General features: G+C 48.0%; 1 protein-coding gene across 15 annotated transcripts in view; it reads right to left on the bottom strand.

The window, feature by feature from the left end:
• The window catches only part of TRIP12 (thyroid hormone receptor interactor 12), a 1120962-nt gene that overhangs the window by 1019610 nt on the left and 73723 nt on the right, over positions 1-27629 (bottom strand). For 11 of the 15 annotated variants that reach the window (XM_085634980.1, XM_085634979.1, XM_085634978.1 and 8 more), the window contains exon 4: positions 18411-18536. The exons of the other annotated variants lie outside the window; for them this stretch is intronic. In XM_085634980.1, the coding sequence (XP_085491106.1) occupies positions 18411-18536 (126 nt within the window). The remainder of the gene's footprint in view (positions 1-18410; positions 18537-27629) is intronic. 15 annotated transcript variants of the gene reach the window in all.

Here is a 27629-nt window from a genome sequence, read left to right as displayed (position 1 = left end):
ATTCCCAACCAATACCAGAGACTAGCTTTAGTGATGGCCGGCCATTAAGGTGTTGCTTTTGCACATGCAGGTGTGACGGCTGCAATTTCCATGCTCCATCATGGTTACTGGTGACAAGGCTTATAACAGACCATTTGTGATACTGGTCAATAATTTAAAGCTTCCAATGTGGCCTGCCCACCGCAATCACCTATACATTTCTAACAAATCTTTTGGCTGCATTCATTTGGACCACTGGGATACTCTTATTTTGAATACTGCATTTAAATTTATCCTAGTAGCAGTTGATTCTTGCTCCAGGTTCCTCTGGGTTTGACAGTGTTCATTTGACACTCACATGGTTATTAAAAATATTAAATTCTTTATTCGAACATATACATGCACTACATTCCACTCAGACCAGGGCTTGACTTTCGCACTGCACCTCCACTCCCCTCCTGGCTGATATCAGGGGCACTTGCCAGAGCACCGAAGGCTGTATGTAGGGGCTGTGGTACATGCCCTGTTTTAATCTGCTACAGTTTGTCACTTACGCTGTGTCTGCTGAAGTCTCCACACCCACCTGGTATAAGATCACAGCAGCCCGTCCTCTCAGTCTGTCCCGCACATCACACGTGTGTCACCAGTCTGGCTGCAGTTGTTTGAAGGGTTCAACAGCCAGTGCTTGCCACTTCAGGGATAGAACGGGTGTGCAAGAGCTGACTGCACACCCACCTCCAGTTATGTGCCCTCCTGGCCCGTCACCGCTCTAGTGACCTCTGGCACTCTGAGCCGCTTTTGGCTGGCATTTTGTACACATTAGTGTGGCCACCTGCGCTTTTCAGCTGTGGGCTTCGCAACAATGGGGTGCAACTCCAGCAAGCGAAATCAGGTCGCAATTGTCACCTCCGCAGGACAAGACTATCTCACCGGCTGGGGAGCACCCAGGCTGTTCACAGGCTGGTGCGGGCCAGTGGCAGCGCAGGTTCCCGGTCCATCCTGCGCCGCTCGTGGGTGTCACCACAGAGTCTCCCCTGTAAATCAAGCCGTTCACACCGGCTGGGAAGCCCCTTGGCCGAAACAGACCGACTGGTGCGGCGGTACTCAGTAGAAAGGCTCCTACATGGGCGCCAGGTTGGACATGCCCTGATCAAGCATTTTTTAAAATGTGTCCAATCATTTGATGGCATGCTAACATCATCCTTTGTTAGGTTCATTAAATGGATTTAATATTTTAGAAAAGAAAAAAAAACGAAGAGGTGAATTGTACGTATCTAAAAATGTAAGGCAATTTTTACAAGGTGAGCTTGGCAATTATTCATCATTCCACAAACTAAGGCCAGGCAGCAAATTACGAGCTTGATACTGCACACCTGTTATAAATCTTGCAGTAAACAAGGGAGGACACCTGCAACATGGCAGCTACCTGGGCCTCTGAGGTAGCTACGTAGAGTAGGCCCTAAATAGTTTTAACATTTTGAAAATGTAGCTTACCGAGAGCCTGGGGAGCAGAAGTGGCTCCGTGATCACTGCGTCGGAAAAGGGAACAAGGCCAGACGCTCGCCGAACGCTTCTCCTTGCTCCGCGTATGTCGCTGTACTGTACAGCGTCACTGAATGCAAACGCCCAAGAGAGCATTCGCCCTATTATGCCCGCAGAAGTAATCGTCACGCGACACACCCACACCTGGGAGGCGACACAGTAATGTGTAGCGACACACACTTTGGAAAGCACTGCCCTAATTCAACCCAGCTATTTTCACTTTTCAATCTGACAAGTAAATTACGACTGACAGCTAAAAAAAAAAAAAAAAAAAAAAAAAAGATGCCGCCACATACACGTTACATCTCAAGAAGTTAGAATAGCTCCCATTCACAATACCTGAAACACCCTCTACTGTTTGTTTAATACACTGCTTAATATCTTTACCCATTTCAATTCAGTGCTTGCATGAATCCTTTCCATGTTAGTAGACATGAACTTCTGGTGGTAGCTTCATTCATGAATTAGGGTCACTCCCATTTTCTGAACGTTGTGAACGACAAAATAAGGAAGATTTCCTTACTGGAATGGAATGAGACTGTCAGACATTCACTGGTTTGTAAACATGTGACCATTCACGGCGCATGTAATACGTCAGTAGCTAATATGGCCTTTTTTCTAAAAGGAATACCAGTCCCTTCTATCCTCTCCTTCATTACAGTCCTTTCAAATAGAAGCTATTCAATGCAAAAATGTTGTGGAATGAAGGTTGGGTCCCAAACATTATCGGTCTCCCAGATAGTAACCTGCTGTAATAACGTGCTCTTCCCTCCCACTCAAGGAGGTATGGATAGCGCATTGTGGCTTTAAATTCTAACTTTGAAAGCAGATTTTAACAAGCTAAGCAGACCCAAAACATTATTGGTCAAAAAGATGTAGCAGTAACATCTGCTAGAGAAACTTCAGAATTACAAGTTACAAGGACATCCAGTGAAATACAGTCCTTGTTAAAAACTAATCTCCAAGTACATTTCGGTGAGTTAATCAAACAAATGTTTAATGCGTCTAACAGTGCCAGAATAGCACACTTTTTAAAAAGCATTTGCAATGCAATAGGTCTCGCATCTGCAAGTTTGTGCTATTGGCATTGTAAATGAAAATGCCTTTAATTTATGTTTTTTGTAAACCTGCAAGCGGTGCGTAAACACACACTTTGTTCTTATAGTCCTTGCTTACGAGAAGCAAGACTGGCAGTTATGAGGCGCAGTTACTGCCAGCCTTGCTTCTCGTAAGCATCGTAGAAAGTACAAAGTGACAGTCTACGCACCGCTTGCGGATTTTCAAAAAATTTAAATAAAAGGCATTGTAATTTACAATGCCAATCGCTCAAACTCTTGCAAATGCAAGACCTATTGCATTGCAAATGCTTGTTTTTGGTAGGCATGGAGAGACTAAGTGATTTGCCATGCCCAGAGTCACAGGATGCTGAGGCTATGCCTAGACTTGAACTTGGGAAGGCTTTTCCCGGGCTCCAGGAAAAAGGATTAGCAGGGCTGCCCCAGCTGTGAGCTAAAGGTATTGGGGGTTACTTTGCACCCGATCACCAATCTTTGGGCACAGGGAGATGACGTGATTTGCGCATAATCACAGGATGGGGCCCCGACGCAGAGACTCAAACTAGTTTCTCTTTGGAGGCAGCTCCACACACACTCATTGCCCCCAAACACGTCGGACAAGCTAAATAAAAGCAGGAAAGTGTAACCTGCACACCACAGCGGGTGCCCAGAAAGCACCCAACATTTAACTTTTTGCCCAATGCCATGCCTCGTATGTCACACATTTACTGCTGAAGGTCCAGCAGTCAATTAACTCAGAAACATGAACACATGACTGGAACTAGCAGGATTCGAACTCCTGGACTACAGTTCACTCAGGCAGTGCCTGACCATCCCGCGAGCTTTGCAAAGCTGTGTCCCGCAACACACTGGCCTCCGGTGTGCCCACTTTTGCAAGCATGCTCCACCTGCCCACCAGCCCCAAGGTCTTTGCTCACAGCAAGCCGATCATGGTCTCGAAACCACAATGTGCCGCCGCTCTGTTACCCCTATTTAAATATCAAGCCCATTGAGCGGGGCAGAGAGTCATCGTGGGCTGATGTCACGTGATTCTTTGGTCTGCGGTTGCTGCTGGGCTCTACGCGTCTCTCTCGTCAGCGCGGAAAGCTCTTAACAAATCCCTAATTGGCATAACGAATGCAATGTTACATAATACCGACAAACTTAACTAAACTTCCAAGCGGCCCGCGCTCACAATAAAAGGGCCGCCACTGTGAACAAGCTGTCTCCTTTATAGTGGAAGCGTGCCATGCGCGCGTTCTGCTCAAACGCCGCGACAGGAGATGTTCGCACGTGTAAACTCCTGTCCTCTGCACGCGTGCACATGTCCTGTTCCCCTTCAGCAACGAAACCGACAACAATAGATCTCGCCATTGCGAGCAACGCATGCGCTGCGTCTCTAGGAGAGACCTAAAAAGTTATGGGGACTGGCTTAGTCAGTTTATACAAAAAACTCTTTGGAGTAATACAAGCTAATATTAACTACCTATTTTCCAGAGTGTTCGGGGCATTCCTTTTATGCTATTCATCATTTGCAGCATTTTGGTTCTATTTTTGCTTCTCAGCAATGGATGTTCCGCTTCCAAGACCACTGGAACTACAACTGGTCCAGTTGCGTCATGAGCGCATGCTACAATTCTGAAGAATCTTCATGCTCCAGGAACTAGACACTGACTGTTCATTGTCATTCCGATCCACCTGGTTTACATGTGTACAACCAGTGTTTCACTGCTTATGACGCCCCTTCGAATGGGCAATGGATATTTGCCTAGCTTTGCAGAAGCCAGTTCCTGGGGACAGGAACCTGCTGATAAATCCTAAAATGACCAAGTTCAGAGTAGTCACATGGGCTTGCGACTTCTTCAGGATGCAAGGTATGAGCCACTCCATAGAGTGGAGATGGGTGCTTTGGCACATGGGATACTTAACTCTGGCTCTAACATGGATGCAGGTCGGCATGCTACTTCCTCAGCATCTGCTGGTAACGAGGATCATGTGTTATTTGGATTTATTAAACTGGGCACTTGCAGAGTCATATTCTGCGGAGACGGAATCAGTCCTAGATTCACTAGCACTTGAACTTGTGGAAGATATACTGGATGCATATGGTTCACCTTAATTTGGCTACGTTTTCCAAATTGTCATGCGATTTTTTTTTCCACAATTCTAATTTTTGATTGGCATGCTTGTTAGCAGAGCATTGTATTTGCTTGGTTTGTGCTTGTACCTCTAATTATACAGTAAGTCGCTACGTTACGGTCCCAACCAAGGAGGGGGTGTAGTAAGTTTCATTTAGGGTCCACTGTGATTCTCCCTTACTTTAGGCTAACTCCATGTTGTAAGGCATTTTGCACAGCCACACGTAACTTTTATTTTTGTGCCATATTTCAAATTTTTGACCTACACTGCATATCTTTTTATTATTCAGTTCGTCTTGGGATTCAGTTTGAACATTTCATACACAGTCGAACAACATGGTGCCCTGTTTTTCTGTAATCGGTCAGCAACATATCCATACATTTAGACACAACCCAGAGACACAGCTGCCGTTTTCCAGCACACCAGTTCTTATGATATAAACTAAGACATGCCCTTTGGAAAACAAAGAGGAGAATTCTAGCAAAGGGGAAATGTGCTGGAACAGGCACAACAGCCTTGCTCAACCTGCGATACAGACCACCTAACTTCAAATGGCAGGTATGGGGTCCAGTTCTAATCCCAGAGATCACTGCTATATCACTGTGCTCACGTAGGGAGGGTAGGTAGGCTTAGGCAGATATATCTTACCATGATGGGGCTTTTTGGGGATTACTTTGCTTAGTTGTATAGGTTTTCTAATTGCTTCACAGTTGCTTCATAACAGAGCACGAGAGTTTTAATAAATATTGTAGACTTTACTAGTCTCTTTTATTGTGGACATGCATGAGTGAGAAAACTAAAAGGTGATGATCTGTTTCCACCGTTCCCTTGGGGACTAGAGCGCCATGTTCTAGATTGCCAATCTACCTGTTACTCTGGGAAGGCACTGTGAGAGTTAGTTGTATTTTTGCCCAAAGGTACTGATGTGGTATGGTGACTCATTCCCTACATTATGATGTCCAGTGATCCAAGGCACAGTTCTTTTTCCAAACAGGATCCCTGCAAAAATAGTGCCCTCCACTCTCCCAGTCTAGGCAAGATCAAATTGTAGTTCAATAGCAAAAAAGCCCAGTTATGTTACACATGGAGTTGTCCTTTGTCCCTCAGATCCATATTGCGTTACAAACCTTCAATTTTGCCTAAGGAAAACTGTCTCGCTGCTAAATGATAAACACTAGTGTGATCAAACAAGAGCCATGGTCTTACTGCTCAAACACAACCTAAGCTGGTCTATACAAGGTGTAGATCTCTGAAACTGCTATACACGACAGGATAATACAGAATGTATTAAACCAAGAGCACCACCTTCACCTTAGAATCACTCCACTACTGCAAAGTATCCCCAATGCTTTTTACCGTCTGCGCACCATACATAAGGCTTTTTTGGAAGAAAAAAAAAACTAGTAAAAGCTGGCACCTCACTATGCAAGTACAAGGAACTGAAGATCCAAACATGCTTGAATGTACAAAGTAAATAAGGGTGCAAGATCGCTCTGCGTCCCAGGAACATGCTTTTAATTCCTCGCTGGGCCCAACCATGCAATCCCAACCAAAGTATCACATGGTCCTGATAGGACCAGAAAACCAATTGCTTCAAGAATGTTGCTGCAGAATCAATTCAAGAATAGGGTAATTCTTGTGTACAAGTACTAATGGTACTCTGCCAAACCTGACAAATCTTGCCCACACTGCAAACTGAGTGGGTAAGGATTCTTCAGAGCCTTTTGTTCTGAGGACTCAAGAAAACCAGGGAATATCCTGACTTTGACAGTCATCCACCTCATGCACTCATTCCACAAAACGTATTAAATACTGATAAAATAATAATTTGGCATACTGTTCATACAACCTTTTAGTCCTTAAAAAGATGCGTTTACAAGAGTTTGAGTTAAATTCACAAAAGTACTAATTGAGGAAAGTTTTATAACTTCAGGTATAGTCTGAAGAAAAGAACAAGTTACTTACCTTCGGTAACAATATATCTAAGAAACATTAGTTAGTTAGATTCCTTACCTTAGAATATCCCCAGGCGTCAGGCTGGATCCAGAAAGATTTTTCGTCAGCAGTACCCTTGCATGTCGGTGGGTGTCGTCTGCGACTCCGGGATGACGTCGGATTACTTAGACGCAGCCCTCGCGCGCTGACGTCAGTTCTTGTACATAGCTTTCCGCGTCAGGAACGCAGAGCCATGCAAGAAACAGACACTGGTGCCATGAATCTAGGGCCATGAAAGGAATGACCTTAACCCTAGATATCAGTTCGTAGAACGGGGAGGATGGGTGGGGCGGTAAGGAATCTAACTAATGTTTCTTACAGATATACCGTTACCGAAGGCAAGTAACTTGTTCATCTGAAAGAAACACGTTAGATTCCTTACCTTAGAATAGATACCCCAGCAATACCAACCCCGGTGGTGGGTCTGCGAACCAAGATCACACCAGGAAGTCCTGGAGGACAGAACGGCCAAAGAAGCCCTCTCTCCAAACTTGGCTGTCCAGGCAGTAATGCTTGGCAAACGTGTGCAGCGAGGCCCACGTTGCTGCCTGACAAATGTCCTGAAGAGGGACCCCCCCCATCCCAGAGCGGTAGTAGCCACTGTGACCCGAGTGGAATGGGCCCTCAGCCCCACAGGAGGTTCCTTTTTAGCCAAGGAATAACAAGCCTTAATGCACAAAACGACCCACAGAGAGATGGTTCGCTTGTGCACCGCCCGCCCCTTCTTAGCGCGCACGTAGCCAACGAAGTCTACCCGGAACGGTTTGGTGCGGTCCAGATAGGAGAGTGCACATTTTGGGTCCAGACAGTGGAGCCTCTCTTCCTCTTTCGAGGGATGCGGAGACGGAAAGAATGTGGGCAATGTAACAGAGTGGCCGATATGAAAGGCAGTTACCACCTTAGGGAGAAAGGAAGGACGAGTCCTGAGAACAACCTAGTCTGGATGGACACAGAGGGAAGGAGGTTGAGAAGAAAGAGCCTGGAGCCCACTCACTCTTCTGGCAGAGGTGATGGCAATCAGGAAAGCAGTCTTAAGAGTCAGAAGGCGAAGAGGACAATTATGAAGTGCCTCAAAAAGGAGCGCACATCAGATAGGTTAACACCAGGTTCAAGTCCCACTGAGGCATTACAAAAGGGACAGGAGGAAACATGTGAGTAATGCCTTTGAAGAATCTAGCAACAACAGGGGACTTGAAAAGAGAAGGCTGATCAGGAAGCCGTAAGAAGGCAGAAACAGCTGAAAGATATCCCTTGAGGGTGCGCAGAGGAGAGCCCTGCTGGGCCAGGGAAAGAAGAAAGAGGAGAACCTCAGAAAGAGGGGCAGAAAGGGGATCCACAGCCTTTGCTGTGCACCATGCCACAAATGTGTTCCACCTGCAGGCGTATACCGTTTTAGTGGAGGGACGCCTGGCTGCCAGAATGACATCACAGACTTCAGGAGGCAAGTCAAATGGCATCAACTGTCGCCGCTCAATCTCCACGCATGGAGGTGGAGGCTGGACAGGTTCGGGTGGAGGACCGTCCCCTGCTGCTGCGACAGAAGGTCCTCCTGAAGAGGCAGTCAAATCGGGGGAATCGATTGACAGACTGAGTAGCTCGGGATACCAGTATCTTCGTGCCCAATCCGGAGCCACAAGGATGACTTGGGCCCAGTCACGCCTGATGTTCTTCAGCACTCTGCCAGCAGGTGCACTCCCCCATTCTCTGTTGTGAAGCAGAACCATCGAGTCCCAGCGAGCCATCTGGGGACAGGTCCTAGACCCTTTCTCTTCCACCTCCTACAGGGATTGTGAGGCTGTCCTGAGGGAGGTACGCAAGTTGGGGAAGATGAAAGTGCATAATGCCACAGTTATATCCTTCCCTGACTACGCCACAGGGTTGCAGAAGTTGAGGCGCAGAAGTGGTATAGGCGGAAAGGCGTACAACAGACCGCAACTCCACTCGCGACGAATAGCGTCTCCGAGCGAGTGCCGCCTTGGAAACTCCAACGCGCAGAACTGATGACATTGCGCGTTCTCGTCGGTGGCGAATAGATCTAACCAAGGCTCTCCCCATCGCTGAAAGAGGCCTTGCGCCACGTCCGAGTTCAGACGCCATTCGTGATCCATCATGCACCAGCGGCTGTTGAACCACCAGGGTGATGCCCGGATGTTCCAGCCATGTCCAGAGGCGCAGAGCCTCCTGACAAAGGGTCCACGACCCCATCCCGCCCGGTTTGTTGCAATACCACACGTCGGTGGTGTTGTCCGTGAACAACTGCACTAAAACTTCCCCGTATAGAGGGAAGGAATGCCTTCAGTGCAAGCCGGATCACCCGCAGCTCCAATAGGTTGATATGGAGCCGGGACTCCGCCGAAGACCAGAGGCCTCTGATCTCCGCCTCTCCCATGTGGCCCCCCCCATCCCAGGAGGGACGCATCGGTCACCAGTACGTGCTCCAGTTGGGGTAGGGAAGAGGGATCTGCCATTGACCCAATTGCGGTCCGTGAGCCACCACTGCAACTGTCCTGCAGTGCCCCCCGAGATCAAGACGTGGTCGGACAGGTTCCAAATGTTGAGCCCACTGGAACTTTAGGTCCCACCGCAGAGCCCACATCCGCCACCTGGCGTGATGTACCAGCAGGATGCAGGAGGCCATCAGACCCAGCAGCCGTAGGACCACCCTGACTAAAACCCGGGATAAAGGCTGAAAGATCGGAATCAGAGCCTGAATATCCCCAACCCGCTGTTCTGGAGGATAGACCCGAAACAGCGCCGAGTCCAGAACCGCTCCAATGAAAAAGGAGCTTCTGGGAGGGACTCCGATGCGACTTCGGCACGTTGATGGAGAACCCCAGCATATGCAGGAGGTCGGCCGTAGTCTGGAGGTGGGAGACGAGCTGCGACCACCGCCATCACTTTGTGAACACCCGAGGGGCACTGGTGAGGCTGAAGGGGAGCACGGTAAACTCCAAGTGCTCGCGGCCTACCGTGAACCGCAGGCAACACCGGTGGGCTGGCAGGACGGGGATGTGTAAATACGCGTCCTGCAAGTCCAATGCTACCATCCAGGGTCTAGGGCAGCCAGAACCTGAGCTAAAGTGAGCAGCTTGAACTTCTCCTTCCGGAGGAAGGCGTAGACGCTCCGGAGGTCCAAGATAGGGCGTAGGCCCCCTTTGCCCTTCTTGGGAACCAGAAAGTAATGGGAGTAACCACCCCGACCTACTTCTGGGCCAGGAACGCACTCGATGTCCCCCTTGGCCAAAAGGGCCGCAACTTCCTCCTGCAGACATGCGGTGGTACTGCGGTGGCATGACTGGAGGGAGTCGCCTCGAAGGGGAGGGGGTAGCCCCTTCAGACGGTTTGCTGCACCCACCTGTCCGACGTGTTGGTACGCCAGTGGAGCAGGTGATGGCGGACTCTGCCTCCCACTGGCGTGGAATGGGTCTGAAAGGTCGGACTAGGAAGGCTTTGAGGCAGATGCTGTGGAGCAGATGTGGGCTGACAGGCTCTGTCCCCCTGCTCCGCCTCGGCGGAATCCACGTCGAGGCTGGTTCTGCAGCTAGACGGACGTGCGGGGGCGCCCCTTCCTTGGCCACGAAAGGGGCAAAAAGCGGAAGTTGGCGGACGCGGGCCGAGAGGCCCAAGGAATTGGCCGTAGCCCTGGAGTCCTTAAAGCGCTACAGCGCACTTTCCACTTTGTCGCCAAAAAGGCGACTGCCATCGAAGGGCATGCCCAGGAGTGTGCTCTGGACATCCCGGAGAATTTTGTGGATCTCAGCCAGGCGTGGCGACGAATCTCCACCGTCGTCACAATCGCTCTACCTAGCAAGTCCGTGGTGTCAAGCACACATCGAATGGCGTACCGTGCTGCATCCCGCCCCTCAGCAATAGCCATGGCTACCCGTGTCCGGGCCTCCTCCGGACACTGGGGCAGCACATCCGCCACCGTATCCCACAAGGAGTGGGTGTAACGGTCCAAAAGGCACACGGTATTAATGGACCGCAACCCCAAACTGACGGAGGAAAACCGTTTCTTCCCAAACTGTTCCAACCTTTTGGATTCCCGATCCGAGGAGCGGACGGGAAGGCAGTCTGATAGCAGAGGCCTGGATAATCAGACTCTCAGGGGTGGGGTGCACTGACAGAAAGCTGGGGTCGCCCGGAGCAGGGCGGTGGCGCCGGGCCACATTCCGGTCCACAGGAGTCACTGTGGAGGGCTTGGACCAGGTGCCCATCTGAACGTCAGTGAGTGCCTCATTGAACTGCAGTAGAGGCTCCGAAGAGCTTACTGGCGGTTGAAGCACCTCAGTGAGGAGGTTGGTCCGCCGCAGGGAGCTCCAGGTGAAGGGCTTCGGCAGCCCTGCGCAGCACCACAGAATGAGTTGCACCCTCCTCCGTAGCCACGGAGGGAGGAGAGATGAAGCCAGTGTCAGGCGAAGTGTCGAGACCACTGGCATCCCCCAGCTCGTCTGCCCAGTCCTGACTTAACTGGCACTGCTGTGCCAGAGGGTCCTCAGACCCCTCCCAGTCGTCCCCGTCATCAGTCTTCTGGTAGACAGGTAGAAAGGACAGAGCTGGGCAGTAGATTAAATGCCCGAAGGCGCGCCGGCAGGCCTTGATGGCGGAACGAGACTCCTCATGGCCACGAGGAAGTCCCGAATCTCGCCCGATGTCTCATTCGGCCCAGGGACCTGAGGATATAGGGCCGGATGTGACTCCTGCGGCTCCGATAGAGCCGCGTGGGTGGTGCCACCCCAAACACACAGCCGAGTCGCGCGACCAGCAAGGGGAGTCAGAAGAGCGATGTCGCTTACACTCCTTCTTACTGTGCCTCGACTTACCCGAATGCAAGGACATCAAACCAGACGAGCAGTGATGACTTCGGCTCCGTGACTGGTCCCTCGACCTCCTCCTCGACCGGGACCTCGAGCGGCGCTGAGCCGACTGCCGGATCTCGAGGAGCTTGCGGGACCGCTTCCGCCTAGCCTTCGAGGTCAAGGCCCGGCAGTCGGCACGACTGGTCATCATGGTCGACCCCAAGGCAGTAGAGACACCGACGGAGGTGATCGGTAACCGACATCAGTCGGTGACAGGCGTCACACGGCTTGAAACCGGGCATCCCTACCGGCACCAGGAGTCAAGGTCCACTTTCTAAAGAATAGACCAAAAAAGTCCAAAAAGTTAGTCAAAAAGTGACTAAAGGGTATGCTCTTTCCGGATCTGCGCTTACTGACGCGGAAAAAAGAAGAACTGACGTCAGCACGCGAGGGAGCCGTCTAAGTACTCCGACAACGTCATCCCGGCGATCACGATGCCGACGACGGACGCGGAGTCGCAGACGACGCCTACCGACGCACAAGGGTACTGCTGACGAAAAATCTTTCCGGATCCAGCCTGACTCCTGGGGATATTCTAAGGTAAGGAATCTAACCTGTTTCTTTCAGATACAAATGTGTACGCATATTGGCAGCAGTCAGCGTTCTAGAATTTAAACGTTCTTTCAAAAGCTTGAGGGTGTTTTGTATCAATACAAAAAGGTATGACATGTATCGTTTTTACTCACATTTTCTGCACGTCACTTACATGTAAATGTAATAGTCAATCATTAACCTCCTTTATGTATTTACATCTTGTTTGTCTATTACGACAGCAGATTGCAAATTCACCATAAATATGCTAACATACTTAAATTAAACACATTTTCGTCAGACTTTAGTGTTCTTTCTAAAGTTTAGTAGGGTTTGGTCTGACACCCCCCACTCCAACTTTAGATAGCAACAGTAAATTATGCAGGGAGATGGGGAGGGGTCACAGCTGCATATATGAACTTCAAAGTAGTACATGATTTACAGCATTTGAACACTTTGGCACATACACAATTTTGAATGGAGCGTTAGCCAGGAAATCTGTTAAAGTCCTCCGTGCCACAAACTTACATGCTCTCCAGAAAGAAAGACAAGGATCAGAAGGTAGTTTCACTCATGGAAACCCGTTGATGAACAAATGGCTTAATCATAAAAACAAATAATTGCATCAGGTAAAACTAAAAACAGGACAGGGAAGACTTGCAACTTCAACTAATTAGTTTGAGGACCATTAACCCTGCAGAGACATCACAAGGGTGGGGTGTTAACATAGCCAATAATAAACGATTTTTCTAAAATTATTTAGTGAAAAGGTGTTTCTTGTGCAGCCTGAACAGCACAGGGTCAAGAAAGTCCATGCACTAGCCAGTGATAGTAGAGCCCCCCCATTTAATTGTGGACCCAAAAAAAAAAAAACCATAGGTTTGACTTCAGAAAATATATCTAATTTGTGTCCCACAATTTCAGGAAATATAACAATTTTTGGCCAAAGACTTGTGTTCCCTGTTCACTGGTAGGGTAATCTAAAATGGTTACATGCCAATGAATTCATATAGTCTTGACAGGATTTATTATGGTTCACAATGACTTTTGAATGTCTTGATTACAAAAAAATTAATACAAGCTGATCTTGTTAGTGTTTGTCATTGAGCATATTCATAACTATTTGAACGTCTGCACCGGTGCGGGCCTAAAGTAACATGTACCGTCAGGGCCCCATTTTTAGGTCTCATCTGAGACAATGTATACGCCGTCGCTAGAAAGACATTGCCATACATTTTGCTAGCTTACAGTGGGCTTCGAGCCCACCCATTTCTTGGCTTGATCACCATTAATTTGCTTGCTTTTGGTTTGTAAGTGTGTACATGCTTAATTTACTCTTTTGGGTCCTTGCCCTCTCCTGCCCTGTCGCTTTCCCTTACCAGAGTGCTTTTGGTCCCCACCTCAAATCTCGCCTGTGAACTGTTGTGCCCTTCCACTCTCACAACATCCCTTACATCGCTCTTCCTCGAGAGCTTCTGGCCCGATCTGAGCTCATGTTGACCTCTTTCACCTGTGTGCTTCTATGCCGCTCGCCCCAATTGTTTCATTCAGCCATGCGTGCTTCTGTGCCCAACCCCTCTCCAGTTGCTGCCCTCCCAGACCTGCTACAAACACAATTAACTTTTTTCAGTAAAAAAAAAAAAAAAAAAAATAGCACAATGACATGGTCGCTGGACTTTGTCATTTTGCAGGTGTGCATGCATACTTAAAGCTCGCACAAGACTACAAAATGAAAGCCCAGTAATCAATTATCTCATGAAACTGACTCCAAGGGAGTACACTCGCCCAACGATGGGAGGTTGGCATGAGGGTATTGTCAGAAAAATCAACTGCAGCCTCGTTAGCCTTTAAAAAAAAAAAATAATAATAATAATTCTTGTGTCAGTGGTACTCAAAATGGGACCCATACTTAAGGGTTATAAATCTAACAAGTCGAGATAATCCTGCTCCGGATGGAGAGATCTGCTTAGAAAACTAACTCCTTCCTTTAGATGAGAAAGGGGACATCTTTGGTTTTCCAAAGTTTTCTTAAGCTCGACAATTAAAAATGAAGTGTTCATTAGCAGTTAGCATATTTCTCAAAACCCAGTTGCCATAAATGTACAGGATAATGTATTCCAGACACTTACTGCTTAATTTCTAGGTTTGAGATTGAGGTGGAAAGTGGGTAGGAAAAAATCTCGTAGTTGAAGTTAAGGCCTTCAGGCCACTGAAACATTGTAGTACTTGATAATGTTCGTTGAAGTAGGTGCCAAGTAACAAGTTACTTACCTTCTGCAGCACTTTCTGGTAGAGACTATCCACAGATTCCTCGCATTTTGTATATTCCCCTAGCGTCCGCGAGGAAACATTTTCACCCGCATTTCTGCATAACTGTAGGCACTTGCTGTGCAGCTACGCACCGATGCCGTTCCGCTCCGGGAAGGACGTGTGGAGCCTATATAGATGCAACTCTTGTGCACGGTCCATTGCTTTTAAGGCTGCACGCACCCCCAGGCGCAGAGCCCCAATAGCAAATTGGTTATGACCAGTGTGCAGATTCCCAGACTTGAGATATTATTAATGGATTTGGAGTCAGTGAGGAAGGTGCAGTTTGATAGTCTTTGCCAGAAAAGGTGTTACTGATGATCAGTAACTTGTTCTTCTGATTGACGATTCTAGCCGCTGATTCCTCACCTTTTGAATAGATAGCAAATCAGTACATATTTGGAGGTGGGTCTGTCGATTGACTCAAACCAGAAAGTCCTGCAGGACCAAGGGGTTATATTGACCCCCTCAGCCAACCAAACTGACCAGACAATAGTTTTTTGTGAAAGTATGGAGTGACGTACACGTAGCCGCCTGGTAGATGTCTAGGTTTGGCCACTGCATAGCAGATCCTATTGTAGAGCACAATCCAGAGGAAATGGTCCATTTCTGCATGTCCTTTTCTTTTTCACTACCCCAACCCCCACAAAGCGCTGCTTGTACACCCGGCGTTCTCTGGCATGTTACATGTAAAAGCTCCGTGCTCTTTTGGGGTTCCAAACGATATATAGAACTTCTTCTTAAAAAAGGGATGTGGAGCATAGAACTTCTGCAGGGTGATGGTTTGGTCAATGTGGAAAAACATCACAACTTCGGGTACACAGGCTGCTTGGAACAGCAGAACCAGTGGGTCTGAGGAAAAGGTAGTGTACAGCCAGTTAACACAGAGCCTGAAGCTCACTAACTGCTCAGATGTTAAGGTGACAAGGAACACAGTCTTTACGTTGATAACCTGCAATGGACAGCTGTGAAGTAGTTCAAAGGGAGACCATTTCAAGTAGGTGAGGACTAAGTTAAGGTCCCATTGTGGCATGACAAAAGGAGAGGGAGGAATCATGTTGCAGGCTTCCCAAAAACGCATCACAACAGGAGATTTAAATAATGAGTGTTTATCTCGCAACCACACAAAAAGGCTGAAAGAGCCAAAAGGTACCCTTTAACTGTGCAAGAGCAAAGCCTTGCAAGGCAAGAGACAATACAGACAACAAAACTTCATATCTTTCCCCTGGCGTGGGTCTATCTGAAGTGAAGCACCAAGCTACAAACCAGTCCCAACAATTGACATACATAGTTATCAGAGGGACACCTGGCTGCCAAGATGACATCATCCATCTCTAAAGGAAGCAGGAGATTCTTCAGGCACAGGTGCAGAACCCTGCCCTGTTGCCGTGACAGCAAATCCTACAGGAGGGGTAGCCCAAATGAAAGGCAGATGCTCTTGCCCAGGGAATTCTGAATAGCATAAGCTCCATGCCCAAACAGGGGCCACTAGGATGACTTGGGCCTGATCAGTCCTCATCTTCTTCCGAGTTCCACCCTAAGCGGAGCAAGTCTCCTAACAAGAGACTTCTTGGAAACGCATAACTACTGACATTGTACCTGCTCGGCTGTGATGAATAGATTAAGCCAAGGCTCTCCTTACGGGGGGGGGGGGGGGGGGGGAAGAGACCTCGCATTACCTCCGGATGCAATTACTATTCGTGAGGTGCAAGGCGTCGGATGCGGAGTTTATCCGCAATGCCATCCAAAGATCCTGCCAGACGGCTCACCACCAAGAAAATCATGTGATGGTCCAAGCAATTCCACAGGTGCTGTGGCTCCTGGCACAGGGTTCGTAACCCCACCCACCTGCTTGAGCAATACCACATGGCGGTGGTGTTGACCATTAGCACCTATACCAGCCTCCCTTTGATGGAAGGCTTCCAAAGCAAAGTAAATGGCCCTCCGCTCCATGAGGCTGATATTGAGCCAGGACTCTGCTAGAGAAGAGAAGCCTCTGATCTCCACCTCTTCCAGGTGGCATCCCCAACCCAGAAGAAAAGCATCAGTCACAAATGTCAGTTCTGGGTGGGGAGAGGGGTCTGCCGCTGACCCAATCAAGGTCCAGTAACCATCACTGCAGATCTCTTGCAGCCTCCTCCGAAATCTTTATGTGGTCAGAGAGGTCTCCTTGATGTTGAGCTCAAGACTTCATATACCACTGCAGAGCCCACATAGACCACCTGGTGTGCTGTACAAGCTGTCTTTCCACTAGGCTTTCAGATTTTGAGAAAACCAAGCCAGCCAATAGTCTATAGAGAACCTAGGGTGAGTTTCCAGCATTTAGCATTGAGTTGTAAGGCAGTCTGAATGTACTGGGGAGGGTACTGGCTGCCCTTTCACAGAAAATTAGTAAGGAGCTGCCAATGGTTGCACTGCTAGAGAGGGTGAAAGACAAAGACATACCAAACGTGAGCAGACCAGTTGTGGCCACAGCCCAATTACTAGTTAAGCATCAGGTGGCATGTTGCTGGGGTAGAGGCAGAGCTCGGAGCAGGAAACGGTGGCTACACACTATTATTTATTGCAATGAGCAGCTAGAGATCTACGCAGAGCAGATACCCATATCTTACAGACCCAAAAACATGTGGGGCCCACTGAAGGACTTTTTACTTGATACCACAGAGTACTCATTTGCATCTCTTGCAGAGTGGAGGTGGACACGTGAGGATGACAAGAGCAGAATCTCAGTGGTCTATGGTAGAGATTGCAAGTGGGTATGGTCTCCTGATAAAAATCTTTGGAGAACAAATTAGAAAGATGTGTAGACAAACTTTGTGCTGTGAAACGTGAGAGTACTGTGGCATTTTTACTTCTGGTTGCATTCTCCTCTGGGTAGAAAGAGAATATTTCACATATGTATGGACGCACTCTCGGTTAACGTGCCCGTTGCTGTTGAACTTGAAACTCAAATTCAAAAAAACTTCCTATAATCCTCAAGAACATTCAGGTGCTTCTAGAAAAGTGAACAAACTCAACCATCATAATAAGTTTGAGCAGACACTGAAAATGGCAAAGTAAGTACACCTAACCAGATTTTCAGTACTCGATTAGAAGACAAAAAAAAAAAAAATCAACAAAATGACACTTTGTGTCATTCAGCAAAGGCTTATGACAATATTAGACGAAGACTGCCAATTCCAATTCATTTTATATGCACCAGAAGTGTGAAAGTCATAATTGAGGCATTCTCAGCAGTAGTGCCGCAGTACAGAGAGATGCTGAAGTAGAGGAGTCGTTTCTAAAGCAAGCCCTAGCTCTTTATAACAATCAACCAGGCTGGGATAAAGGAGCAAGCAGACGGACACATTATTCCCTGAAAGATTAACTGGAAGTTCCAGCACTATTTCCACTCTACTTTGGATGTAAAAAAAAATTACTGTGTTCCCATATCAGAGTGATAGTACTGTGTCATTCTTCAGCAGGAAACATTTTACTTCCCCATTCTCTAGATGTAACATTCCTGGGTGGAAATGGAAGACCTGCTGGACAAATACGGAGGTGTCTTTAAAGGGACTGATAACTGAGCAAGACAAAATAATCAAATGCACATTTCTGCTGAAGACTGTGGGCAATACTCCTAATAAACAATAGATTAACGAGGACATCCTGTAAATGCAAAACCTTCCTAAATTTCCAGGAGGCTCCTACGCTCCACCCATCAGCTTTTTGAGACACAGTAAAAATGTTAAATCTATTGAAAGTTTGCATACAGACAAACCTACATGAGCAGGTACCAAATATTTTTCTCAAGGAATTACTGAAATGAAGACTTGCAAATTTAACAGACCTATCCATGAAAGTGAACTCGGATACAAAGTATTTCTAGTTTACAAACCGACTTACATAAAAACTCTGATGGCAGAACTACATGTGTAGTCTAACTTTGTGCTGAGACCCCAAACTACACATTAGAGCAAGCAAAACATTGCACAAACAATTTAAAAACCTTCAAAAAAGTTACCTTTTAGAAACGTTCCCCTTAGGTTGCCCAGGAGTTGTTTGAGCCTGCACCTTGGGTGACTTAGAAAACGATTTTCTACTCTCAGGAGGGTTAACTGCTTTCTGCTTTTCCTGCCCTAAATTTGACCTGTTAGCATAAAAGTAAACTTATCAGAAATTTGAAGCAAATAAAGCCAATCACTTTAGATTACTTAAATATAGAATCATAAGAAAAAAATCTACTCAATATTTCACATGTACAACTATAACGTCGATATTAAGTGTGACCAATTTATTCATACAATTATTAGTGTCAGTAACTATTCTGTGATACAGAATGAATGGTTAACATAGCGACCACAAAGAACCTTAGACCTCTTGGAGAGTATTAGATATCTCTTGAAGAGTACAAGGATGGGGGCTCGATAGCGGGCCTGGGGCATGGAGCATGGAGCGACAGCGACGAGTCGGGCGCTGCAGGTGGAACTGAGGCCCAACTCTGAGCGGTGTCTGTTAGTACTGCAGACAGGTTGGGGGTGGAGAGCGGCAGCAGCGACCTCGGGGTCTAGAGTGATGGGCCTGGCCGATGCCTCAGCGCATACGGACCCGGTGTCAGGCCTGTTGTTGTTGCCCCCCAGCCTGGGGTAAGTGGAGCACGAGAGGTACTCCTCAGTATTGGAGCCTTGTTGGACTCTGGCCCTACCCTGGTCAGGGGTGAGCCCCGAGATTGTAGCGGGGTTGAGCCCGGCACTTGTGGAGGACCGCAGAGGGGGCTGGGGCTTGTCCAGCGGGCGGCCCTGAGTCCCCATAGGGCCCATATTGGACTGAATTGAAACTGCGCTACAGGGCCCAGTGAAGGACAGCATTGTAACCGGTGGATCAGGGCAGAGGAGGAGTTAAAAAAGCGGTGCACACCGAGGTACTGGGGGGCTCCCGGCTGCGACTGGGTGTCACGTACAGGCATGAGGAACACTAACCTCATAAGCCGGATACAGCGGGAGCGATGTCGGTTGCTGGGTCACCCCCTCCCCCCTTGGTGGTATTGCTCGCGAGCCTCCAAACAAAGACACTCAGCGGGGAACACCACTCCAGGGGAAGGGATCAAAAGAACCCAGGGGAAGGAGGTATAGGCGGAACCCTCGAATGATCGCGTCCGGAGTTGAACCTCACTCCAGTAGCGCATCCCTCATAGGTCCTGGAAGAGAAGAGCAGAGCGTTGTAGGAAAGGTACGGGAAGTTAGCACAGGAAACGGAAGAGGATGCACAATGTCACAAACAATAGCAAAACTCACATGACCCAAGGGCGCAGTCCAGCCAGTGAGTAGATCCAAGGAATGTCGAGTATGGTTCCCCCTTCCTTCTTTGACAGTCTAGGGGTAGTGAAATCCCATGCAGGAAGCCACCTCAGGTGATTCTAGACACAACAGTCGCCTGTTACAGGTGTAGCTCCACGTCGCTCCGAGCCTTTTAAACGGCTCCAAGCACGTAGGTGAGCAGGTTGTGATGCGCTCTCCGAGCCTTTTAAACGGCTCCAAGCGGTCTCGGCAGCAGAAGCTTCTAGCTGTGAGGAGGGTCCGTTCATGGAGCCCCAGACGGCCCCTCTCACGTGATACCCAGGAAAGGAAGAAGAACCCAGTCAGTCAAAAAAGAACAGAGTGCATCCTGGTCCGCACCGCTAAACTCCGGGTTGCTGGGCAGCGCCCTTCAGGGAGTCCCTGCCTTACTGCCCGTGGAGGTTCAACTAGATACAAAAAAAAGGCTGCCCCTCTGTCGGGGCGCTGCGAGGATTGTTCCCGTCCGACTTAGCTGCCTGCGCTGCTCCTCGTAGGAGCGCGGAATCACCAGGGGCGGGGCACCGCGTTTCCGGTCGTCACGGTCGGTTGCAAGATCCCCAGTGCACCTAGCACTTCTCACCTCCTTGCTCCATGGCGAATGAGCGAGGCGAGATGGGCTGTGATGAGAGCGAGGAGAAAGGGACGGCGTTCTCCTCGGGGTCCGTGATAGACTGCAGTTGGCAAGCACCTGGATGCTGGAAGGCAGGGCTTATGTAGGTCTCGCGTCTTTTCCCAGGTGTTATGGGAGCTGTAGTCCAAGCCCTATGCGCTAGGTCTGTTGTAATAGATTTCCAACCCCGTAGAAAGTAGGACACCCGACCCCCCACAGGACTTACATGATCCGGGATGGGGGATCTAGGGCTGCTTCCCTGAAGCCTCATTGGGAGCAGAGGAGGAGGACGAAGAAGAGGGGGTTGCCACCAGAACCTCTCCGACCCCTCCGTTTCCCTCTATAGGACCTATAGAGGGGATTCTGTTGTTGCTGCTGCTGCTGAGGCTGTCGGAAGGAGCGAAAGGATGATCTTCCGAAACCCCTAAACTTCCAAAAAGCTGAACCCCTAGAAGTTGCCTGCAGACCCAAGGACTTTGCCGTCAATCTGCTGTCCTTAAATCGTTGAAGGGCAGAGTCTGCCTTCTCCCCAAACAGTTTGTCCATCAAATGGCAGATCCACCAATGTGGGCTAAACATCCGCCGAGAATCCAGAGGAACGGAGCCACGCCTGTCTCCTCGCGGCTATAGATGACCCCCATAATTCTTGCCACCGAGTCCGCCGTATCCAGCCCTGACTGGATCACCTGCCTGGCAGCTGCCTGAGTGTCCACAACTACCTCCAAGAAGGACAACTTATCACCCTCAGGCAATTTAGGGGCTAAAGATTTAATAGAGTCCATCAAAGCATGTACATAACGCCCCAGCAGACATGTGGCATTAGATGACTTCAGTGCCATACTTCCTGAAGAGAAGGACTTTTTAGCCACCTGATCAACTTTCTTGGACTCCCTATCTGCTGGCGACTGAGGGAATGCACCCGAAGCATGTTTCGAACAAGAAGCCTGCACAACCAGGCTCTCCGGAGATGGATGTGTAGACAAAAAATCTTGGAAACCACCGGAGAAGAAAGAGGTTTCCTCCACACCTCCAAACACCGGTTCCAAGATGGCCTCATTGAAAGGCAACAAAGGCTCCGAAGTTGATGTCGGAGAGTGCAACACCTCCGTAAGCAAGTTAGACTTGTACTCCACAGAGGGCAGCTGCAGATCTAACAATTCTGCGGCTTTCTTAATCACCAGATGGCCAATTCCTGTGGAGAAGAAGATCTTGCAGAAGTATGCTCCCACTCTGGGGTGGTATCCAAACCACTTGCTTCTTCTATCCCCTCAAACTCATCCGAAGAAGTCGACTTCACCTTCTTCCACCTCTGCTCTATACCTTCCTTCCTCCAATACCCTCTGGGCCTCCCTCCTTGATCGAATCCGGGGAGCCGGCGTAGTAGACGTCGTACGCAGCGTCGGTGGAGCCAGAGGTACCGGAGTCGGCGGCGCCACAGGAGTCGGCGGCGCCAGACGCAGCGCCGACGGTGTCGGCGTCGAAGAAGGCTCCGAACCAGGATGATCCATCCGCAGCCTCGACAAATCCCCAATCTGCGCCGGAAACTGCCACGAAGGCGCCATCGGCATAAAGGGCAAAAAGGGGGCCTGAGCATACTGCTGCGACACCCCTAGCGTATATGCCATTGGACCCACGGGACCAGTTGGTGCTCCGGATGGGAAGGCCGCCCTATTAAATATACCATACATGGCATTCAGAAAATGTGATGAATCGGTACCTGGAGCCGGGAATTGCGGATAAGGAACAGACCCTGTATCCCTTTGTGGAGTCTCCGGCGTCTGCTCCGCAGTGTCTTCCACCGGAGCTGCAGATTCATCAGGCACCGGAGCAGGCTCTTTCTGTTCTTGCTCATCCATAGAGACCTCCGACTCCACTCGAACCGGAGTCGACGCCTTCGACGGAGCCGGGGACTGCGCCGAAGAATGCACTGGAGCCCGCTTCGGCGAAGGAGACCCTCTCGGAGACCTCGAAGGAGACAAGTCCTTGCCTCGGCACCGACGGGACGAAGTCGACCTTGATTTCCTGCTCTTCGAGGACCGACGTCGAGAAGAATGCTTTCTCTTTTTATGATGCTTCTTCGACGACCTCGAAGTCGACGACTCCCGCCTCGACTTCTTTCTTCCTCTCTTCTCCTCACCGATCTTCTTCATAAAGAGTTTAGTCTTCCTCTCCTTCAGTGCTTTAGGATTCATTCTCCTACAGCAGGCACAGTCTTCCATATAGTGGTCCGAAGAAAGGCACCACAAGCAGTCCTGATGCGGATCAGTCAGACATCAGACCTCCACACTCCCTACAGGGCTTAAAGCCAGACTTCGTCGAAGACATATCAATTTTTCAACAGTAACACAGTCAAACTACAAAGTAGCCAGAGAGCACTGGAAAAAACCGTTGCGCGTCGACGGCGCGGAAAAAAGGGAACTGACGTCATCACGCCGACGTGGGCTTCTTATGGCTCCGGTGACGTCGTACGGAGTCGCGAGCGGAGCCGATGCATTATGACGTCGCCCACGTCGACGTGGAGTGCTGGGAAAGAAAAGTTCCGTGGAATGCTGGCGCAGGGGATATTCACAAGGTGAGGAATCCACCGGCAGATGTATCCATCAGAATCTTTCTGCACCCGGCCGCCCTAGAGTCGCTGAGGGTGAACCAACCGTACCTACCTGACCCTGGGGGACCCCTGAGTCTATGCCCAGAACCTCAACTCTGCCAGTCGAGTACTTACCTTTAAACCGATAACTCTATTTTCCTCATAGGGTAACATTGACTGGCTTTTTCCTGAAATTTCTTCTAAGTGTGGACTTTTCAAATCTTAAAATATTCACGAAAAATCAGCCGTGTAATGAAAACGAAAATACTCACCTGCTCTTAGGTGAGCTCCCAGTGCTGGATCTTGGTGCCCAGCACGGACTCTGAAAAATACTTACAACTGTACTTACCCGCAACCCAATTTTCTTCCATAGGAAATCATTGACTCTTTTTCTGTGAAATTTCTTCTGTCAATTTCTGCAATCTTTAAATATTCTTTAAAAATCGTATAATATCTGAAAACGTAATTACTTACCTGTTTTGGATAAAGGTCCCAGTACTGAGTCTAGGCACCCAGTACTGGATTACAAAAGTAACAAGAACATACTGTACCTGCAACTTGAATTTTCTTCCATAGGGAATCATTGACTGTTTTCTCTGAAATATTTTCCAAGTGTCAACTTTAAAAAAAGCTAAATATTGGTTAAAAATCATCACAGTAATTAAGTCGACTTTCATCACTTGATTCGAAGTACTGACCCAGGACTGAATCTAGGATCCAGTCCTGGAATTCCAAAAGTAATCCTAAAAGTAATCTGTTGCAAATAACTTGAAATTTCCATTGAGCTCAATGCATTGTTGTGTTTAAAATAGAGTTGCCTATTGCAACCACTTGTACCTGTTTACAAAAGTCAAGTGCATATTGCAAAAGTATTTATATAAAACATCTCATTCTGAGAAAGTATATTTTAACCCCAATTGTTGGTTCTAAAATAAAACCAGCATATATTTTTTATATACAAACCATTGGCCTAGAGTTCAGTTATTGAGTGTGTGAGACCATTTGCTGACTGAGCGTTTACAACAAATGCTTTACACTGTCCTCTGATACTGCCTTACTGCTCGACCAAGCTACCACTTTAGAGAGTAAGGTTATATCTAACTTTAGCCTCTGTCAAACCCTTGGGGACTGTGGACTCTGTACACCCTGTACCTATTAAGGAACAGTATATACAGAGCCACTTTCTCACAGTGAGGTAAACATGAAATTAATACCCCAACCTCTGCTGAGATACCAAATTAGCAAGCAATTTGGATAATGGAGATCGAGATTTTAGGGAACCAGCTGAAACATAACTCATGTAGGAGAGTGGCAAGAATGGAGCCATGAGTCCCTCCCCAATATACTACAGTGTGCTATCTCCTTGGGATAAGAACTAAATGCTAGCCCAATCCTTTCACAAACCATGATGGAGAGTACAGGATCTAGTGCCACCACATACAGTGTCCTTGCCTTGTCATCTCAAAGGTTAGCACTAGACTCTGCACTGACTACGTGCTGCAGTTAAGTGCGTGTCTTTCACAACCTGTACTATGAGGCTAAACGCCAGCACAGACCACCCACCCCGAGTACAGCATGAAGGGGAAAGTGAGGTTCGGTCCAAGACTGTCGACAACTGGGGTTGGAAGCTGAAGAATCGGGCTACTTTTGTGCAGGCCTTCATCTGTAACGGCTTGACTGGTCGAGGGAGACCAAGCCAAAAGCGAGAGCACCTCTTGAAGAGTGGCGCCTGCATAAAATGGTCTCTCAGCCTGGGTTGGGGTAGTAGCCAGCTGTCTGTCTACTCAAGTCCCTGGACCTAGGTTCATTCCCACTAGAGCTGAAAGCCCCCGACATCAGCCCTCTCGTCAAAAAGAAAAGCCTCAACCCATGGGACCCAGCAATCTGCACGCCCATATATAATGGACCATACTTAAGAAAATGTTTCGAGAGAGCAGTGGGTTTACTCACCTCTAACTTTGTAGAACATTACGGCTTAATGTCATTCCAACAGTCCGGCTTCAGACCAGGCAGAGGCACAGAGTCAGCCATCATATCTTTCTGGGATGATTTAAAATTCACAGCAGACAAAGAACAGAGCAGCTGAATTGTTGCTTCTGGATTATCAGCTGTATTTGACACTGTCCACCACCACACACTACTACAAAGACTCCACAACCTCGGAATCCATGAAAATGCTTTCAAATAGATTGATTCTTATCACAGACCGATCAGGTGTAGTTCACCTACCACCTTTCACATCACTTCTTCGCACATAACACGGTGGGGTTCTGCAGGGGTCCATCATATCCCCTCTATTATTCATATCCCCTCTATTATTCAACACCCATCTAGTCCCTCTACCAAATCTGATTAAGTCGTACAACCCCACATGTTAAAACTATGCAGAGGACAACCAAATCATTAGAAAAATGGATATTACATATATGTGATATTTTCAAAACTTTAAATTGAATTAAGATCGATTTAGGAACAAGTGTGAAATAACTCAAAAGATCTGAAATACGTTGCTGGACAATTTGAAGGACTTTAAAGTAGTCCACCAAAGTAGGAGAGAAAGAGACAGACACACGATATCTTCTTTACTTCTCACAAGGACACTCAGGTAAGGGACAATAAAAAAACAAGTATTTGCAAAGCAATAGGTCTCGCAGTTACGAGAGTTTAAGCTATTGGTATTGAAAATAACAATTCCTTTTATTTATGTTTTTAAAAAGAAATCAAAAATAAAAGGCATTGTTATGTGCAATGCTAATAGCTCAAGCTCGCGTCAATGCGAGACCTATTGCATTGCAAATGCTTGTTTTAGCTTGGGTGTTTTAAGCCACGTCTGTGACTGCATAGATCACGCCCCATTGAAATCCCACACCCCCCTGAAGTTTATATCCCACATAAAGCCTGGTGAAGACTGATTTGCATATGGCTTGGTCCAAACCGGGGTGGCGTTCTGAGCAAAAAACGATGGATTGAACCCAGTTTTGTGACCCGGTGTGACTTTGCATTCTGTCCATCTGTGCTTCAATAAATTAACAAGCTCAGCCACGCTTTTAAAATCGAGCACGTTTTGTATACAAATTTCCGCTAGGGCCTTGATTGTGGTTGCAGCTTGTCATGGCTGTGGTTTGATTTCCGAATAAAGTTTTTGTCCCATGAAGGCTAGTCTAATCCCAACACGAAGTTGTCCGACAAGGTGAGTGACGGCCCCGGATATGTTTATGGGAGGAAGGGGGTAAACTATGATTACGGCACGGAGCAGGATATTTTGTGTGGCGCAGGCTAACGAATTTTGTTGATTTTGGAGTTTAGGAGAGCTTTATTACTTTATTTGGATGGGCAGTGAGCTTGTGTTGGGAAGCCCTGCTGGCTCATTTGCCAGCACCTTAATACGGTTGCCTTGGGTGGTGGGTGTTGCCTGGTAGGAGTGTTGATGCATTGGTATGATTTCTAATAGCCACGATGTTTAATCTGGAGGAAGGAGTAGTTTCTTTTCTGTAACTCCAGTTCTGTAGTAGGGGTATCTCTGTTATAGTCATAATCTAGTGAATAGTCCCGCCCATGTGCGCGGACCCCGGAGCAATAAAAAATAATCTCTAAAAGGTGACAAATCATGCAGACCTGCATACACCTTTAAGAGAGAATTTAATTTAAAGACAGATAATGCAGCCTATACCCACAGGCTACACTGTCCAGTACTTCAACTAGAATTCCACCAAAATCCACAAACAGCACTGCCTGTCCAGTTTTTCTCCCCATAGGAAAAAACCCTGCCTCTACCAGCAAAAGCCACTGGAATGATAGAGAAGAAGGAGTGGACAGACAAGCCCCATAGGCTGCCATTATGTGGCTTGGAACAGGATACTGTGCCTTTAAGAAAACTTTCCAGTTTTCCAGAACTTTCCCCAGTATCCCAGAATGCCCAGCAGGTCCCATTTACTTTCAGTTCTTTTTGAAGGCGAAGCACGCCAGACCTGTAGCATTCTCCATATGAATCAGTATCTCTCCACCGGGGAGGAGGGCGGGCGCTTATGACTATAACAGAGATACCCCTACTACAGAACTGGAGTTACAGAAAAGAAACTACTCCTTCTGTAGTAGGGGATCTCTGTGTATAGTCATAATCTAGTGAATAGAATGGCAAGCCCATCCCCACACAACAAAAGCGGTGGAGAACACATAAGACACAACCACTACTGTGCGAACAAATTTCGCAGCGAAGCCTGCCCAACCTGAGCATCTGCCCTGGCATCCGAGTCCAGACAGTAATGCGCAGCAAAGGTATGGACCGACTTCCAAGTGGCCGCCTTACAGATTTCCGCAATCGGAACATTACGCAGCAAAGCCGTCGTGGCAGCTTTGCCCCTGGTGGAATGAGCCTTAGGTTTACCCCCTAAGGTCTTATTAGCCTTTTGATAACACAACTGTATGCAGGACACAATCCACCGAGAGATGGACTGCTTAGAGGTCGCAAGACCAGTCCTGACTGAGCCATAATTAACAAACAATTGGTCAGACCTACGAATATCCTTGGTCTTATCCAGATAAAATTTCAACACCCTACGGACATCCAGGGAATGGAGAGCCCTTTCCGCTGGTGAAGAGGGGTTCTGAAAGAACGTAGGTAAAGTTATGGTCTGATTGACATGAAAGTCAGAGATAACCTTAGGAAGGAACTTAGGGTGAGTACGCATCACAACCTTAGCAGAATGAAAC

The sequence above is a fragment of the Triturus cristatus genome, chromosome 11, assembly GCF_964204655.1.
Source record: "Triturus cristatus chromosome 11, aTriCri1.1, whole genome shotgun sequence".
Classification (NCBI taxonomy): domain Eukaryota; kingdom Metazoa; phylum Chordata; class Amphibia; order Caudata; family Salamandridae; genus Triturus; species Triturus cristatus.
The sequence above is the reverse complement of the archived record's forward strand: the minus strand, read 5'-3'. Positions and strand labels throughout refer to the sequence as shown.